Source organism: Xiphophorus couchianus, chromosome 6 (assembly GCF_001444195.1).
Source record: "Xiphophorus couchianus chromosome 6, X_couchianus-1.0, whole genome shotgun sequence".
Classification (NCBI taxonomy): Eukaryota; Metazoa; Chordata; class Actinopteri; order Cyprinodontiformes; family Poeciliidae; genus Xiphophorus; species Xiphophorus couchianus.
In genome coordinates, this window is record NC_040233.1 from 375,516 (window position 1) to 394,781 (window position 19,266).

The following is a 19,266-nucleotide window of genomic DNA, read 5'->3' on the forward strand; positions in this document are numbered from 1 at the left end:
CTTGTCTGATTTTCAGAGAAAAACAACTTCTATATCGAACAAAAATAATTTTAAATCTTAATGAGTAATTTTTGGGTTCAACTGTGACATGTAACAGCTCTTTGAGAGTTCTTGGACCCACTTACTAGTCTGCCGTTGGCTATTTTTTGAGCTGTGATGTAGTATTTTTGTTGATTTATGAATCTGTCCAGAAGCGGTATTAAAGGTAACTGCATCTGTCAGATCTGGTAAATCTGTGTGCCAACAGTAGGAGGGTGCTGATTATTATTTTGAAAACATATATATGCAGATATCAATGTAACTTTTTACAGATTTTGTGTCTAAATAGGAAATAGCAAACCAGCCTTTCCTTCTTAGTTTTTTAGCTCTTATCTTTGCCTACAGGTGTGTTTGTTTCATGTGTGGGAAGAGTGGGCCGGCCTGGAGCAGCTCGAGGACTACCTGAGCTTTCTGGAATACCTCTTGTGGGTCTTCACCCCTCTCGCTGTTGTTTTCCTTGTGCCATTCCTCATTGTTATCCTCCTTTATCTCTCAATACTCTTCCTTCATGTCTATAAGGTATGTACAAATTCAATATTGTCCACAGTATAAACAGTCAATTGTGAAACATAACTTTTCATTTCATGTTAATAAAATTAGGAGATTATAGCTCTAAATGAAAAATTTTGCTGGTTTGGAGAAAAGCGTCACTAAATGCAACTCCTGTTTACGAAAAAAACTTCAACTTTTTTGAAAATGAAACAAATATGTAACTTGCTACAAACTTTAAGACAAATGAATTTATTATTGATCTCTTCTTGCTAAACTTAAATGTTTATAGAAAATCAAACTTATGCTGAAATTTATTGCTACTCAGTGCTTATTGTCTTTTTTTTAGGGACTGATTATACAGTTATTGCTAGTTTTAGTTTTTCGAAACGAATTGAGGAAAAAAGACTTGTGAATGCAATGAACTAAATTAGAACACGTTTTACAATTGAACCTGCCAGTAATCTCTCACAAAACCTGTCTGATAAGATTTTATAGACTACAAGATCTGAAAAAGTTACACAGCATAAAATTATCAAAAAAAAAACTCTAAGCAGATGGGAAACTAATGTAGAGACTTATTTTAGTATTTAAAGATTTACACAAAGCCAGTTCTAAGGCTTCTGCTGTGATAGTTGTAAACCTGCCATGGAATGGTCACTCTACTTCTCATATGCGGTTGAGGTGTGGATCCAAAAGCAGCAGGCGAGTGATGTGGTGGAGTTTTGTTTAAAGATTTAATGAAAAAAAACAACAAAGAATCAAACTTCCAAAATTGTGAGAGTCCAGGGAAACAAAATCCAAAAATAAAGCCAAACTAAAGACACAGGAAGAGATGAGGAAGGTGACAAGCATATTGGTGAGCAGGGTAATGAGACAGATTGGCGAGTTGTGACTGAGATGGGGAGCTTAAATACTGGGAGGTATTTGGAACAAAGGGCCTAGCTAGATGAGATGACTGATTGCGTCTGGAGCGGTTGGGTTTAGCCGGTGAAAGAGGACTTGGAGCAGCGCGGGAAAAACAAAACACATAAATATATCTGATTTGGAAAAGGCAGATTTGGGCATAAACTGGTATGTGAATGGTTGGGTTGGAAGTGGAGATAGGAAATGAGGAAGACATGGATTTTGAAGGGTGGACGCCAGTGGGGAGAGGAAGAGGGAGAGGACGTGGAAGAAATAAAATAGATGAAGGAAAGGGAATTGGTGATATCTAAGGTAGCAAACGAGAACTGGAAGGAAGTAGTTCAGAAGAAGAAATGATAGTTAGGAGGAAAGTTGTGAGGGAGGAATTTAAAATAATATTAAAACTCAAGAACGAGGAAGAACAGGATAACATCAGCCCCATGGTGGTGTCAAGAGAAATTAAAAAGAAAATTGGAGATGTTGATATGGTAAAGAGATGGAAACCTATTGGTAGTTTGTAAAAATGAAGAACAAAAGAATAAGGCTTTAAATGTGGATAATATCTGTAAAAAAAACTGTGTTGGAGAAAGAAATCATGGGAGAAAATAAAAAAATTAGAGTGATTTATGGGAGCCCTCTAGATCAGGGGTGCCAAACTCCAGTCCTCAAGGGCCGGTGTCCTGCAACATTTAGATGTGCCTCTGCTGCACCACACCTGAATAGAATAATTAGGTCATTAAGGCTCTGGAGAACTGATCTACACAAGAAGCCATTTCATTCCAGTGTTTTGTACCTGTGGCACATCTAAAAACTGCAGGACAGTGACCCTTGAGGACTGGAGTTTGACACCTGTGCTTTAGATCGTTCCTCTTTAGGTCCAAAAATAATAACTTCAGTTTTGTTTCTGTTCAGCTGGAGAATGTTTTGGCACATCCACACATTTATCTGTTCTAAGCATCTGTTCAGTGATTGGATGGGTTCTGAGTCACCTGGTGACATCATAATGTAGAGCTGTGTGTCATCTGCATAGTTATGGTAGCGAATATTATTTACTGTTATAACCTGAGCTAGTGGGAGCTTATAAATATTGAATAAGAGGGGTCCTAGGATTGAACCTTGGGCTACCCCACATGTGACCTTTGACCTCTTGGAAAAGTTTCCAATTGAAACAAAGTAATCCCTGTTCTTTATGTAAGATTCAAACCAGTTAAGCACTGGACCGGAGAGTCCGACCCAACTCTCCAGTCGATTCAGTAATATGTCATGGTCAACACTGAGGTCCAACAGAACCAGCACTGTGGTTCTCCCACAGTCCGTATTTATATGGATGTCATTGAACACTTTTACGAGGGCGGTCTCTGTGCTGTGGTTAGACTGGAAACCAGACTGGAAGGAGTCAAAGAGGTTGGTTATCGTTATAAGCTATTTAATTGTTTAAACAGCTTTTTCAATAACTTTGCTGATGATTGGGAGGTTGGAGATCAGCCTGTAATTCTGCATTATTGATTTGTCCAGATTGTTCTTTTTTATCAGTGGTTTGATTACTGCTGTTTTCAGAGCCTGGGGGAAAACGCCTGATGAGAGCCATGAGTTACTATTTGGATCAGATCAGCAGCAATAACAGGCAGGACTTTCTTAAAGAAATGTGTTGGTAAAACATCCAGACAACTAGAGCTTAGTTGACTTATAATTTCCTGTAGGGTTTTATGATTAAGTAGTTGAAATTGGGTCATTTTTCCTGTATTTGTTTTGTTTGGGCACAACATTGGTACTGACTTTATAGTGGATGTGCAGATTAATCCTCTGATTTTTTTAATTTTCTCTGAAAAGAAGCTGGAAAACTGGTTGCAGGCTGCATTTGTTTGAAATTCAGGCGGTAACGTCACAGGAGGGTTTGTGATTCTGTCAACTGTTGCAAATAAAGCTCGAGCATTGTTAATGTTTTTGTTTATGACATCTGCAAAGAAAGCCTCTCTTGCATGTTTTAGTGTTAAATGATAGTTACGTAGTCTTTCTTTATAGATGTCATAATGAACGTGAAGGTGAGTTTTACATCATTTTCTTTTGGCCCTACAGCAGAGTTGTCTTGCAGATCTAACTGTTTGTGCATTTCTCCATGGAGATTTCTTTTCATTACAGCTTAAGGGTGAGGAAGAAGAGTAGATTTGATTAAATGTTTCTGCTGTGTTTTCTGTGAAAGAACGTTTTGTGATGGTTGCTGTTTGTCCAAGTGGGTTAAAAGATAAAGAATTTTCAAAGATAACAGCGAAGTGATCCGACAGGGCGACATCAGTTAGAGACATTGGAAATATTCACACCCTTACTGACAACCAGGTCCAGGGTGTGTCCTTGAGTGTGTGTTGCTTGTTTGACATGTTGTGTTAGACCAAAATTCTCTAAAATATTAGAGAGCTTTTTTGCCTCTCTGTCTTGGGGGTTGTCAGATAATATAAATATAATACAAAATGTAGATAAAGTTGAAATATTGGCAAGAACATTTAGTAAAATTCACAGTTCAAATAATATTAGTGAAGAGGGAAGAAATTGAAGAGAAAATACAAAACTTAAATATAAAGATTTATTAGAGAATGTTGAAAAAAACAAATAATTTGTTAAATGTTGAGTTTACAAAAGCCGAATTGAATTATGCACTTAGTAAGACAAGAAATACAGCACCAGGTAAAGATCAAATTTGATATAGAATGATAAGACAACTCAGTGAAAAATCGAAAGATATAATATTGCAATTATATAATAAAATTTGGGAGGAGGGAAAATTGCAGTTGAACTGGAAGGAATCAATTATAGTACCAATAGCTAAACCAGGAAAAGATAACTCAAACCCAGAAAATTGCAGACCAATAGCTTTAACATCAAATCTATGTAAAATAATTGAAAAATTGATTAATAATAGACTAGTATATTATTTAAATAATAAAGGATATATGTCAAAATACCAAAGTGGTTTTCGAAAAGGGAGGAGTACTAATGATCCAACGCTTTGTCTTGAGCATGAAATTAGAAGAGCACAATTAAATAAAGAGTGTAGCGGCAGTATTTTTTGATATCGAAAGTGTAGTATGATGTGGGTTGAGGGATTATCAATTAAATTATACACGTTGGGCATTAATGGGAAAATATTTAAATGGATTAAAGACTTTTTAACAAATAGGAAAATACAAGCTAGAATTGGTGAGGTGATCTCAGGAAAACATAGTAGAAAATGGAACTCCGCAGGGAGTATTATAAGTCCATTCCTGTTCTCAATTATGATAAATGATGTATTTAAAGATACTGGAAAAGAAATGGGATGTTCACTTTTTGCCGCTAATGGAGCTGTTTAGAAAAGAGGAAAAAATGTAGATTTCATTGTAAAAAAATTACAAGAGGTTATTTTTGAAATAGAGAAATGGGCATTGCAATGGGGATTTAAGTTTTCAGTTGAAAAAAAAACAAAAGTAATAATATTTAATTAGAAAAAAAATAAACAAGGAAATAAAATAAAAATTATATAACCAAAAATTAGAGCAAGTGTATAAAATTTTTAGGACTATGTTTTTTTTTTAAAGGTTTTATTGGCCTTTATTTGACAGTGAATTGACAAGAAAGAGGGTAATGAGAGAAGGGGAAGACATGCGGCCAAGGTTGCCAGGCCGGGAATCGAACCTGCGACAGCCGCTTCGAGGACTAAGGCCTCTATATGTGGGTTTTGCTTAACCCTTGCACCATCACAGCACACCCTAGGACTATGGTTTGATGAAAAACTAAAATAGAATATACATATTCAAAAAGTTGTTGATAGATGTAAGAAAATCTTAAATATTTTAAGATTGTATTTTATTTTAATCACTAAAACAGATTTAAACAGGTATGATAAGAGCTAACATAGACTTTGGTTGTATAGTTTACGGTTCAGCAGCTAAAACACATCTGGTTAAATTAGACATTATCCAACATCAGGCATTAAGATTATGTACCGGAGCATTTAAAACTACATCTACAGCAGCAATAGAAATAGAAATGGGAGAAATGCCGTTAGATTTAAGAAGAACAAAACTAGAAAAAAAATATTGGTTAAATTTACGAGGCAATAATTTTGATCATCCAACTTGGGAAATTTTAAATCCATGTTGGTAAAAAGAAAAAAAAGAAAGAAATGAGGAGTTTTGGATGGACAATTGAAAAGAAAAGAAAATAATTTAAAATGACTGATTTAGAAATTAGTCAAACACCAATATCAATTATACCACCATGGATTCTACCAGAAGCAACAGTAGATATGACAATAATGGAAAAGAAACAAGATAAATCTTACATTGTAGATAGTTGTTCAGTACAGTTACCTTTAAACAATTATTATTAATATATTCAAATTTATACAGATGCAACAAAAATAACTGGAAAAATAGGAATAGCTTTTGTAGTACCAGAATTCAATATAAAACTTGGAAACCGAATTACAGACGGATTATCAGTATACACAGGAGAAATGTTATTAGCTTTACAATGGGTAGAAGACATAAAACCATTAAAAACAGTAATTTGTTCAGATTCAAGCTTTATTAGAAATATTTAATACATTATTCAGAATACAAAATATGGGTTTGATAGTTATATTTGTGTGGGTTCCAGCACATATTGGAGTAGAAGGAAACAAGAGGGCAGATAAAATGGTCACGAGGGCAATTCAAAATCCTATTAGTTTTACAGTTAAAACAAGTAAATATGGGAGAAAGAGTATTGTAAAAGTAAAACTGATGGAAAAATGGCAAGAAAAAAATGGGATGAAGAAAAAACAGGAAGATGGTTTTATAAAATTCAGAAGATGGTAGGAGAAAGAAGAAATGAAAGACGAAATAGAAAGGAGGAAAGATTGATAACAAGGTTAAGATTTGGGCATACAGGTCTTAATTATACACTTTTTAAAATTCAAAAGCATACTGGCAAATGTGATTACTGTGGAAAATATGAAACAATAGAACATGTTATATTAGAATGTCATAAATATGAAAGAGAGAGAAGATATATGAGGAGAGAGTTTGAATGTATTAAGGAAAAGGTTAATTTATTAAATATTTTGAGGAAGAATTTGGGGAGTAAACATATACAAATAGTTATTCGAGTTTTAAAGAAAACTAAATTATTTAATAGAATTTAATTATAGTAGATGTGTTTGTGAATGTGTATATGATATAGATGAGTAGAATACAAAGTTATGTATAAGTATGTATATTTGTGTGTGCTTGTGTGTGTGTGTGTGTGTGTATATATATATATTTATATGTATAGGTAGGATTTATTTATTTTTTGTAGAATTTATTTATATATATATATATATATATATATATATATATATATATATATATATATATATATATATATATATATATATATAGTATATACACTATATATAGTGTATATACTATATATAGTATATACACTATATACCAAAAGTGTATATACTTTTGGTATATACACAGTACAGACCAAAAGTTTGGACACACCTTTTAATTCAATATTACTTTATTTTCATGACTATTTACATTGTAGATTCACACTGAAGGCATCAAAACTATGATAAGATAAGATAAATCTTTATTGTCATTGTCACAAGGACAACGAAATTCAAAGGGTGCCATCAGTCGGTGCACATGCCCAAAAACAAAAAATAACTGTCTCACAATTCACACACAACGCAAGAATCAACAAACAACTGGCAAAAAAAAAAAAAAAACATGTCATAAATAACATATGTGGAAATATGCACTAAACAAAAAAGTGTAAAACAACTGAAAATACCCCTTATATTCTAGTTTCTTCAAAGTATCAACCTTTTGCTGTGATTACTGCTTTGCACACACTCTGCATTTTCTTGATGAGCTTCAAGAGGTAGTCATCTGAAATGGTTTTCACTTCATAGGTGTGCCCTGTCAGGTTAATAAGTGGGATTTCTTGCCTTATAAATAGTCATGAAAATAAAGAAAACCCATTTTAATTAGAAGGTGTGTCCAAACATTTGGTCTGTACTGTGTATATACAGTATATACATATATATATATATATATATATATATATATATATATATATATATATATATATATATATATACACAAACCATCACGAACCACACTCCATACCAGTAAGTGGCGGTAATGCTACTAAAAGTTTGTTGCCAACCGCCAGTAAATCCAAGAAGAAGAAGAAGATGACTGATTGCAGGTGTGAGTAATTGGCACTGGAGCTAGCTGAGGGGAGAAGGTGGCACAGGGAAGCTAAGAAGATCTGCTGGGGAATACAAAAGGGAGGAAACAGGGAGCTGAAAATACTTCTAATACAGAAGACACACTAAGAGTAAAAAGAACCTGATAAACTAGAAGAGAGAAAGACTTGAGGGAAACTATAACCAAACGACAGAAATAAGGCTGATCTTACAACAATAAGAACATTGAGCTAGAAAACCTAAACAAAGAAATAACCTAATAGAATCACTAAAGAAAGATGGACACAGATTCAGACAAAAAGACTAACTGAACCTAAAGTAACCAGGTAAGATCACATTACCAACACTTATATAATGATATAAGGTCTTAAGACTTTTTCTTGCCTCCCAACAGTGTTGTAGTAGTCACTGCCAACACCTTACCTGGGAATGACTCAAAAACAAACAAGATTAAGACTCTGAGGAAAGCGAGACTATGGGCAAACCACTGAGACCATTTTCATGATGACATTCATAATAGTTTTTGTCTGTAAATGTTAATAAAATCTGCCAGTGGAACTTCATTAGCAAATTCTTTGTGTTTTTAAAAAGCAAATGTAATACTTTTATGCAGTCAGAAGTGTTTGCTCAGTAAACTCTTGAACCTCTGATATCTTTTGTCAGAGGAAGAATCAGCTAAAGGAAGCTTATAGTAACAACTTGTGGGATGGAGCCAGAAAAACACTAGCTACCCTGTGGGATGGACATGGAGCCATATGGCATGGTATGAATAAATGTAAACTACTCCCCAAAGCATATAAAATGTTTATTTATAGCACTGCAAATGTAAAAATCTATATAATGTATTTTTGTATGTTGTGATATGATCTGTGTATCAGGTTATGAGATCCATGGAATGGAGAAGATTCCCAACAGAGGACCAGCTCTAATAGTGTACTATCATGGAGCCATACCTATAGATTACTATTACTTCCTGGCCCGTGTTATCATTCAGAAAGGACGTACCTGCCATTCTGTAGCTGACCATTTCCTCTTCAAGATTCCTGGTACTTCAACTGTTTTATTTGTTCTGGAAATTAAGGCACATTACTGTCATTCAGAAATATTGCTGAGTGTGTTTTGAAGTTATTTCTATACAAAGAAAAAGCATATCTGCTGGCCAGTTTAACAGTTACTAGTCCACAGCAGTCTGCTTTACTATGTTGAACATGTCCGTCCATCCATCCTTTGTCTTTCACTTATCTGAGATCTGATCGCAGAGATAACCAATTCAATAGGAAGAGCTAAACCTCCCTCTGTCTAACGACACTTTCCAGCTTATTGTATACTCAGCTAGTAAAATATTCAGATAACTGTGTAGTTGTTGGGTGTATCAGAGATGGACAAGAGGCTGAGTACAGAGAGCTGGTGAACCACTTTGTGGCATGGTGTGGGAACAATCATCTAATCTTAAATGTGAATAAAGCAAAGGAGATGACTGCTGATTTCAGGAAAAACAGGGTTAGATCAAACTCCATTTCTATCATGGGAGAAGAAGTGGAGGTGGTTGAGGACTATAAGTACCTCGGAGTTCTTCTGCACAACGGACTGGGCTGGAGGTGCAACAATGTAGCATCTATAAGGGACAGAGCAGACTGGACTTTTTGAGGAAGCTAAGATCCTTCAAGGTTTGAAATAAGATGCTGCAGATCTTCTATAAGTCTGTTGTTGAGAATGTTCTCTCTTCTGCTGTCATCTGTTGGGGCATCAGTGCCAGGGACATAAAAAAGCTTGACAAATTGATAAGGAAGACTAGTTCTGTTCTGGTTCTGTTCTGGGGATGACTATGGAAACTCTGGAGATGATGATGCAAAGAAGGATTCTTCATAGGATCAAGAAAATTATGGACAGCCCTGACCATCTTTTTCATGAGACTGTCTTGGGAAGGCAAAGCATCTTCAGTCAGAGGCTTCTTCAGATTCAGCGCAGTACAGACCGCTGCAGAAAATCTTTCCTGCCAACAGCCATCACTATTTTCAATAACTCTTTGAAGGATCTAAATTAATACGCTAGAACAAAATTTAATTTCCTTTTGCGATCATTAAAGTATTTTTGAATTTAATTGAATTAATTTAAAAGGTTGCTTTTATGGATAAAGCCCAGTACACATTACACGATTTTTTGCCGCGATTTTCCCCTTACCACAATCTTAGAACGTTTGACATTCTAAGATTATCTCTTGCGATAATCGTAGCCGATCATCCTACTGTGTGTGGCATGCTAAGACTGATTGGGTCCAGTAGGTAGAATGTCAGGACCACTCCGATCTAACATCAGACATTTCAACATGTTGGATTGTCTTGGCCTGGTTATCGTAGCATGTGTGGTGTTACCCGACTGGGAGCGAGAACGCAGCCTGTTGAATGTGACAGGTAGCCAATGAGAAAGCCCAATAACATAAGCATGGAGGGGAATCCCAAACAAAGAACAGCTGACGTGGCTCATCAGAGACTCCAGTGGATATCGGAGATTATAGGTGAAAACAACATGATTGTTTAGTCAACATTTTGTGCAAGGAATATCCACAGAAATGACGATGAGAGGAATTGGAGCGGAATTGCTACTGCAGTTGATAGACCCAGTAACTTTTCAGCGATTCATCATTAACATGACATAAATAGGTTACAAAATTTACAAGCTGTCCTGTGTTTTTTTCTTTCTCCTTTCTTAAAATTCTTCATGCTTTTAAAAAGCAAATGTAATAATTTTCTGCAGTGAGAAACGTTTGCTCAGCAAAAACTTGATGGCACCATATGTGTACAGATATTTTCTCTTTTAAATCAAATGACAGAATGCTGTTTGTTATTGTAAACATACACATGCAAGCCCAAGGCCAAGCAAAAACAGTTTCCAGGCTTCAGAGCTTCCACCTCACAGAGCAGCCCTCTCACATGTCTCCCCCACTCAGCTCCTCCAGACTAGCCAGCAGCAATTGGCAAACACCTGGTGGTCTGAAGTCCCTACTAATGTGTGCATAATACTTCCTTCCTCTTGACCTTATAAGGTTCTGATCATATTTAACGAGATATCCCTTTGTGTGTATCTGATTTCTCCATTTTGCTTTCTACTTCCAGGTTTCAAGTTGCTATTAGAGGTCTTCTCAGTGATCCACGGTCCTCAGGAAGAGTGTGTCCGGGCTCTGAGGAATGGCCACTTGCTTGGTATTTCTCCAGGAGGAGTGCGGGAGGCAATGTTTAGTGATGAGACCTACCGTCTTTTTTGGGGAAAACGCAAAGGCTTTGCACAAGTTGCCATTGACTCTCAAGTGGTGCGTTATGGCAAACTTCCTTATAACACTACTTAGATTACAGCAGTATATTTTCTTTATTCAGATTATTACATTAAGTTCATACTCTTTCATAGTTAGGCATAGTAAAATGACAACGGATAAATTATTCAAGGGGCAGTTTTATGTAAAATCTACTTTTTTTTAAACTCCACACCATGTTCTAATATTATTCCCTCACCAAAAACATACCTGGAGTGTTGGCTTGATTCTTTCAGGCATGTTTGAGAAATCTTTTAATCTCCATGGTAACCATTCAGCTGTGCAAAATGCCTGTGTGGACTGAGCACTGCCTTCGACATGCAGCTCCTCGTCAAAGCTGCAGTTTTCAATCTTCAGAGCTTCCACCTCACAGAGCAGCCCTGCTCTGCGACTCCCCCACTTAGCTCTTTCAGACTAGCCACCAGCAATTAGCAAACACCTATTTTAACTGCACATCTGTTGAGCTTATTTTACTAGCTTCTTCTCAGTGAAACACTGGTAAGAAAAAGGGTTAATAGAGGAGTTATGTTGTGATGACTTCCTGAAGGTGGAGTTTCAGAAAGAACAGGAGTTTTTAAAGAGACAGAGGGCCAATTTCAATGAGAAAGTATTATACTGGGTGCGTTGTCTCTTAGCGGGTATGCCTGTGTGGCTACTATTGATTGTAGCCACACATCTACCTATCTATGATGGATAGGTTTATAGATATATACATTTTCTGTTAACTGTAAATGGTTCTCTCTCTCTATCTCTCTTCCTCTCTCTCTCGATCGAGAATAGAAAAAGCAGAGGTAAAAATCCATTTTAACCTAACTGCACATCAGTGTTGTTCTTTCAGTGTCATTTGGAATATGGAGCCTTTTTCAGCTATAGACTGACCAGTAACAAAACAAGAGTCCCGTTTTGAACCTCTTTGTTTTGAAAATCTAACATACCTTGTTTCTTTTATGCTGTAGACCACAGGTGTCAAACTCCAGCTCTGAAGGGTCACTGTCCTGCAGTTTTTAGATGTGCCATAGGTACAAAACACTGGAATGAAATGACTTAATTACCTCCTTCTTGTGTAGATCAGTTCTCCAGAGCTCTGCTAATAACCCAATTATTCTACTCGGGTGTGGTGCAACAGAGGCACATCTAAATGCTGCAGGACACCAGCCCTTGAGGACTGGAGTTTGACACCCCTGCTGTAGACGAATGGTTTACTTTGAAAGTTCTCTCTCAATAATCTTTCTCATGGAAGAACTAGTCCTTTATCTTGAACAGCATCTATGAGCTTTATTTTGAAAAAGAAAATTGTACAGCTGATAAAAATACAGTGATCTGTTGAGGAAAACCGCTGCCATGGAAACAGATTGAAATCCTGATTGATTCTGCTTCCCACTTGTTACCTATAGTTTCCAAGACTGACGCAACTACCGCTTAATCATTTGAGAAATCTGCAAGAGCGTTTGGTTGGTTTGTGTCATTTGGTTGATAAAATCCTGTTGAGAATTCAGATTTCAATTGAGATGTTTATTTTTGATCCAGTTAAATATGCTCAAAAAGCCTACTCCAATATGCATGAATTCATGATTGATCATGGTGTCATATCTCTAAGCTTATTCTGTATTTTTTTCAGCCAATAATTCCAATGTTTACTCAGAATCTACGAGAGGGTTTCAGATCTCTTGGGACACTAAGTAAGTGTGTTTTGTGTATAAGTAAGTGTTGAGGATTCTGTGCTTGTTAAACATGGCATGTTTCTCTGTCTGTCTGTCTGTCTGTCGCTCGCTCACATTATAATGATATTTGTACTAGTAGATACAATTTTGTTTATCAGTTGATTTTTTTCATCCTGGGATCCTTCTGTCCTCTCATGCTTCTTGGTCTGGTACCTGGATCCTATGGGATATGTTTGCACCTCTGCCTCTTGTTGCAGTTTGTTGTATCCCCTTGTTGGGCTTATTAAGGAAATGGATGACATGTATGTTTAGATTAATGATGTAAACTATCAATTTTAAGGTATAATCTGCTCACTGTTGTAGGTAGTCTTGTCACAATAACAAATTTTGCTAGACAATAAATTGTCCCTGTAATTTTTATGACAAACAACAATATTGTTGTTTTGAGACCATTTTCAAGTCATATAATGGTAATGGCATAATAACGCCATTACTGTGCAAGACATACTTTCACAGTTTAATGCATATCAGTCTTAGAGCTAATGTAACTTTTATTTTTTTTAAATCTGTGTTTTACATATTTGTTATAACTGTCACTGTTGTGATAGTATGTTATGAGACATAAAATCTGAAAAAAAAATCAAACGGCTCCATCTCCTCCCTGAGCTACTATAGAGATCTGCAAAAATTCCTTGCTCCTAGTCATAAACAACCAGTCAGAGCCAGGAGGAAGGTCTTAGTCCTGGCAATCAAGACTAAGATTGGCTCATGTAAGCGCTGCTCAATGTACTAATTTCAGAGAAACAATTTATTGTTTCCACTCATGGCTAGTTAGTAAGGCCATCAGTGGCCATACTAACTAGCCTGAGCATTCATGGCAAGCTCTACTGTCGGAAGGCACTATAGCATAGTAGAGAGCAAATGGGAGAGTATGAGTGGCTCCTACACTACCTACCTGTGTAGGTAGTGATTGACAGCGCTAAGAACAAAAAATAATCTCACAGTCTGGTCTCAATACCTGGATGTGTGGAACGGTATCTAATGTAGAAACCCAGACACAGCCAAAAATAAACAGGGTGAACGCTCTACTCAACTGAGGAGCCACCCTGATGAGCAGGCAGGAGAAGACCTGGCCCAGGTGCATCTCATGCCACTAATGTTGTAGGTTCCAACCTGAAACAGAAAAACAAAACAGACCCTTTAGCAGTGGGGTCATCACCATAATGTCTAAAGTTAATTTCTGAGTTTACCACAATCACCAACCTCAGCTAACCTCTAGCCCAATGTTTCTCAATTCCAGTCCTCATGGACTACTACCCTGGATATTTTAGATGTGTCTCTGTTCCAGAACACGATTCACATAACAGCACTTCTCTTCATGCATCAAGTGCTGCAGAAGCCTGTTAATCACCCACTTATTCAAGTCCGGTGTATGGCATGAGAGAATACCTGGGACATTAAAACACTTTCTTGGTCCTGCCATCTTGAGCTTAGACCATGGCATCATACAGGTGCCATGGTCTCATCTATTCATGAGATGTTGAAATATGGCAGGAGCATTGTTAATCTAAGCTCATGAGTACTGACCGAAAGGTACAGTGGAGACAGAGATCTGTTTTGCTCTCTGGGTCAGTGGAATGTGCCAGTCAGAATATCAAATTTACCACAAAACTGAGATGAACCTACCTGGGAACACATTCATCGATGTGAGGTATTTGTAACCTGTATTTTCTTGGACTGCAACATTACAATAAATCTCTTTATAATTATTGGCCTGTATTTTTCTTTTCAGGATTATTTCGGTGGTTATATGAAAGATTTCGTCTTCCTGTAGCTCCAATTTATGGGGGATTTCCTGTGAAATTTCAAACCTTCCTTGGTGATCCTATTCCATATGACCCAAACATCAATGCTGCTGAGCTAGCAGAAAGAGTGAGTTTTTAAAAAAATCTTTTTCGGTCTGTATGAATTTAAGTGATAAATATCATGCTTTGGTGAAATACATGAAAAATATGAAAGCAGGTGTAGACAAGATCTTGGTTCTCAGTGGAACAACCTGTATAGATAAAGGTTAAATAAAAAAATAAAATAAACAGTCAAATGATGAATAAGATGGTAAGAGATTCCCATAGGTTTGCCAGAAATGCCACAGTTCCAATGACAAAAAAGAAATTAGTGAAGATGGTCCCAATTCATCAAAGGCAGCATTTGCAGAAATATTTGTTGATGTATGGAAACCCATGTTGCTCACAATTACATTATTTAGTGATTCCTACTGATATTATTGAATTAATTATTGGAACTCCATCCTGAAACATTAATCTTGCAGGTAAGGAGATGAAACTGAGGTAGGTGTTTGTGTCATGAGTCTAAATTGAGACTTGTTTCAGCAGAATCTCACTGTTGAGACAAAAGCAGCTATCCCCAAAGACTGTATGACACTTCCATTGTTAAGTAAATCAAAGCTAACAGTGGAAATAAATCGCATGGTAGGCTTGTCCTTGAGAAAATATGAAGAATTCTTAAAAAAATGTCACACTTTAGGCACTTCTACACTGGCAAGTCTCACTCTACCCAGTTAATGTGGTTCGGTTCTACCCCAGTCCAATTGTAGCGCAAATAAGTATCTTTGTACAATTAAAATTTTTTTTGAGGACATCAAAGTGTCAATTATTTTGACAATCCAAATTGTGTGTCTCTGGCATTATGAATTTGAAGACTTTTTTAATGGTTGTATTGATATAAGTCTTATAACTGTTTTTGTTGTCCAGGTGCAGCAGGCGGTCCAGTCTTTGATAGATAAACACCAGCAGATCCCTGGGAGCATCTTGAGAGCCTTGTTAGAGAGATTCTACACAAAACGCAAAGATTACCAACATCAGAATTAAAAATGATACGTCCAATTTATGATCCGATAAATTGGATCATAATTTATGACCCAATTTATCATTGGCTTATATATTTATATTGATCAAAAATATTTTAACATATATTTATTGTTCATATGAACTTTATTGTTTATATGAACCTTATGAACAATAAAGTTCATAAATATGAACTTTATTGTCCCGGGGGAAATTTGTCTTGGGTTCAGACTCTGACTGCTGCGTAATCCAAAACAATACCAATCCCATTACATTCACACATCATACCTGTAAGATTGATTCATAACATTTTAACTTGGAAATGACTGGTTGCATTCTGCATGCACACTGTACTATTAGCTGTTTGTATTATGTCACTTGGTGATTCCCTCAAATAATATTTCTCTCTACAATACTCAATTTTATTGTAGGATGGAAAAAGGAAAAAAAATTAAGTTGTAAAAAATAAAATACATTTTATCCATATTAAATGTGGTAAAACTTAAAGAATATGGGAAGTATTTTTATGAACTGTACATGCATAAGTGCAAAATGTCATTGTATATACTGAGTGGGTGTTTTTTTTTTTTTTCATTTATATCCAAAAATGGTGAGGGGTTTATGTTACTGTACTTTCAATTATAGTAACAATATTCCGTATGAATGACCTCTATGCATCATGAGCAATTGTACCTGGTTGTAGTCCTGTCACTTTGTTTTGGTCTCACTATAGGGCAGTGTTTCCTAACCCTGGTCCTCAAGGCACACTGCTCTGCATGTTTTAGATATTTCCTTCCTTAATGTGCCTCATTCAGTTGACTGCAGTTCAGCAAACACCTGTTAATTGAAATCAACTTTGCTGAAGCAAGGAAACATCTAAAATATGCAGGGCAGTGTGCCTAGAAGACCAGAGTTGGGAAACACCGCTATAGGGAGTGTGGATCGGTGAAGTGATGTTATACCCAAAGATCTCTCCATAGCAAAAAAAAACTTTGATTCTCAACAACTTGATTGTCACAGATCTTTCACATTGATATTTGGAATGAACTTACTGATCAGCTTCACTCTTTCTGATTTAGGTTAAGCCTTGGTGTCGCTAGTTTTTTTTTTAGCAGGAAAGACCAGCTGTTTTATGTATGTTTATATTGAAAAGGTTTAGAGGTCTGTGATCTTAACTCTACAAATATATAGACAAAACAAATTCACATGAAGGCGAATAAATTCAACAAATGCTGAAATTATTAGAAACTTTTGTTTGTGATGGTGGTGATGTATCACACTTGGTTGTATTTACATTTACATGTGGTGATATGTAAAAGGTACATAATCATCTATAACTGTGTTATTTAATGTTGGTGCTCTCCTATTCCAGCTAACTGAACAGACTGCCATGAAGACAATTTCTATCACTTTTGATGAACTGCTCTAAATTTTAAGGGAGGTTATATTCTCACCAGCTCACTTACATCTGAGCTGTTACAATACAGCTCAGATGTAACTTCTTTTATGTTTTGAAACTCCAACTGATTTAGACATAACAGCATAAGAAATGTATTTGTTACACATTTAGCTGCTGCGTTGTCTTTGAAAAATTCCTTGTTATTTTTATGTAGTTCATAGTAATGCTTGAAAGAAAACTACAGACATTCCTTAGACAACTGCCTTTAGATATGGTAAATTGCTGTCTTGACATTCTGTTATAAACCAATTTTTTTGCAAAACATCAGAGTGCTTAAGTTATCTTTTGTTTTGAAAATAGTTTTCTGTGTACTACAAGTCCTCATTGTGCATTTTATTTTAGTTTTTGATGTTTTTTTTAAATTACATGCAATCAGTTTACTTGCCCTATGACATGGCATAATTGCTAAGTACATCATGAACTTGTTCTTTTTTTCTTTTTTTTTACTGTGATGAGGCTCAAGTTCAGTCCATTCAGCAGACCTTTGCAGCACAGGAAGGAACATGCAGTCATGTGACAACATTTAGAAACCCCAGAAAAGTCTCAAAATATTCACACATATGCCCCTCTACTTGTATGTCCATATGTAAAAAAATATGTTTTTACATATTTAGTTATGTTGGCAGACCACACACTAGATTTATTTTTTTTGTATGTATATTACAAATAAAACACTAGGAATTAGGGCTGGGATATATTATGTTCACGATAATACCGGTTCAAAAAAGTTGCCCAGGAAAATAAACCTTATTGTGATATGGTAATTTCATGGCGTAAATACGTCATCTTGCCATCACGTATGCAGCAACATACAAGTTGTAAAGGTGAAGGCAAATGTGGTTGTACTGGCATAAAAATGATTTTTAAAAAATCCACACAGAAAGAATGAACAGTTCAGCCACGACAAAACACAGACCCACCCCCCCAAAATATATATATATTTTTCATGCATAGTAAAAGCTTGGATCTTGTATTTCTTGTGAATTTTATGTCATAAATGCACACAGACCTCTAAGGTGGACATTAGAGCATCAGGCAATACACATGGAATTATGTCATACCTCAGATACCCAAGGTCAAGAATGTATTGATCATCAGAACAAGGTCTTCATCTTGACATGATACCAAGTGTTTTTTTCACTTATGAAGGTGAAACTTTTACATTCAAGGCACCTGTAGCTTGTGTGCTAATAAATGACGTTTCTGTCCAGACATGCTTAAGAGTGCCAGTGTCATCCCATCACCGATGAAATGCAGACTGGTGTCAAAGGCATCCTGCATGTTCTAGTTCTATGTCTGGTGGTAGTAACTTCCTCCTCAGTATGTCTCCTGAGGTCTTCTAATGAGCCATTTGATCCAGGTGTGTTGAACCAGCGAGAGAACTAACACATGCAGGATGCCTGCCCTCCAGGACTGATTTTGGACGCCACTGGTCTAAGGCACCCCATGAGATCAGGCTGATATCTGGGGAACACTGGTCCTACCTCCGTGCAACCAAAAATATCAATATGCAATGATCAATATGAATATGCAATGATATGTGGATAAAATTAAATACATCTGCATCCAATATGTTGTTTGAAACCTGGGTGCTTTGTAGATTTTCAATATTGTTAGTTTTGTAAAATTAAAAATGTCCATAAGTAGTTATGTTAAAAAAAGGTGTAAGTGAATGTTATTCACCTGAGTGAACATTTGGACAAATCCTACAAAAAAGTATTTTTGTACAAAAAAAAAAAAAAAGGTCCCAACTTATTTTTATGCCCTAAGAAAATAAAAAACACTTTTGAAAAAAACTTACAGGATCATAAAACATGCATGAAAGGGTTAAAAATGTACTCACCTTGATCCAATTTGGCAAAATACATTCAGAACAGCTGATTGACAAAATGCCAGTAAAACACTCAATCGCCATATCAAAGATTGTATTTCTACAGTTTAGATGGCTGCACAAAACTTGTGGTGGGGCTGGATTTGACCCATGGTCCCCAAGTTTGGACATGTATAAGATCTTTTTCTTCTTTGTGTCTGTGGTCCTGTGTAATCAGAGTTCTCAACAGACAGGCTCTGGCTCTGCTCGTATAAGTTTTCTCTTTGTTTTGGTGAGGCTCTGGAAGCAAAGGTTGTTACTGGGTTGGTTGCTGAGAGACTTTAACTTCTCAGACATCCATGAAAGAGTGTATTGTCCTGTTGTTACACTTGTAGGTGTGGTGTGGAAGGAAAAAAAAAAATAGTAAACTTGGCTGTACAATAATCAAAACTGGTTTGCTAGGTCTCCAACATCATAGCACAGTTTAAAATGGCAGCTTTCCCATCAAACA

General features: G+C 36.1%; 1 protein-coding gene across 8 annotated transcripts in view; it reads left to right on the plus strand.

Annotated features, from left to right (window-relative positions):
• tmem68 (transmembrane protein 68) overlaps positions 1–17,212 on the plus strand; it is a 29,960-nt gene extending 12,748 nt beyond the window's left edge. For all 8 annotated transcript variants that reach the window (XM_028020865.1, XM_028020868.1, XM_028020870.1 and 5 more), the window contains 7 exons: positions 385–558; positions 8,318–8,417; positions 8,533–8,700; positions 10,768–10,961; positions 12,580–12,640; positions 14,415–14,554; positions 15,394–17,212. In XM_028020865.1, the coding sequence (XP_027876666.1) occupies positions 385–558; positions 8,318–8,417; positions 8,533–8,700; positions 10,768–10,961; positions 12,580–12,640; positions 14,415–14,554; positions 15,394–15,510 (954 nt within the window). In that variant the 3' untranslated portion in view covers positions 15,511–17,212. The remainder of the gene's footprint in view (positions 1–384; positions 559–8,317; positions 8,418–8,532; positions 8,701–10,767; positions 10,962–12,579; positions 12,641–14,414; positions 14,555–15,393) is intronic.
• The last annotated feature ends 2,054 nt before the right edge of the window (positions 17,213–19,266 follow it).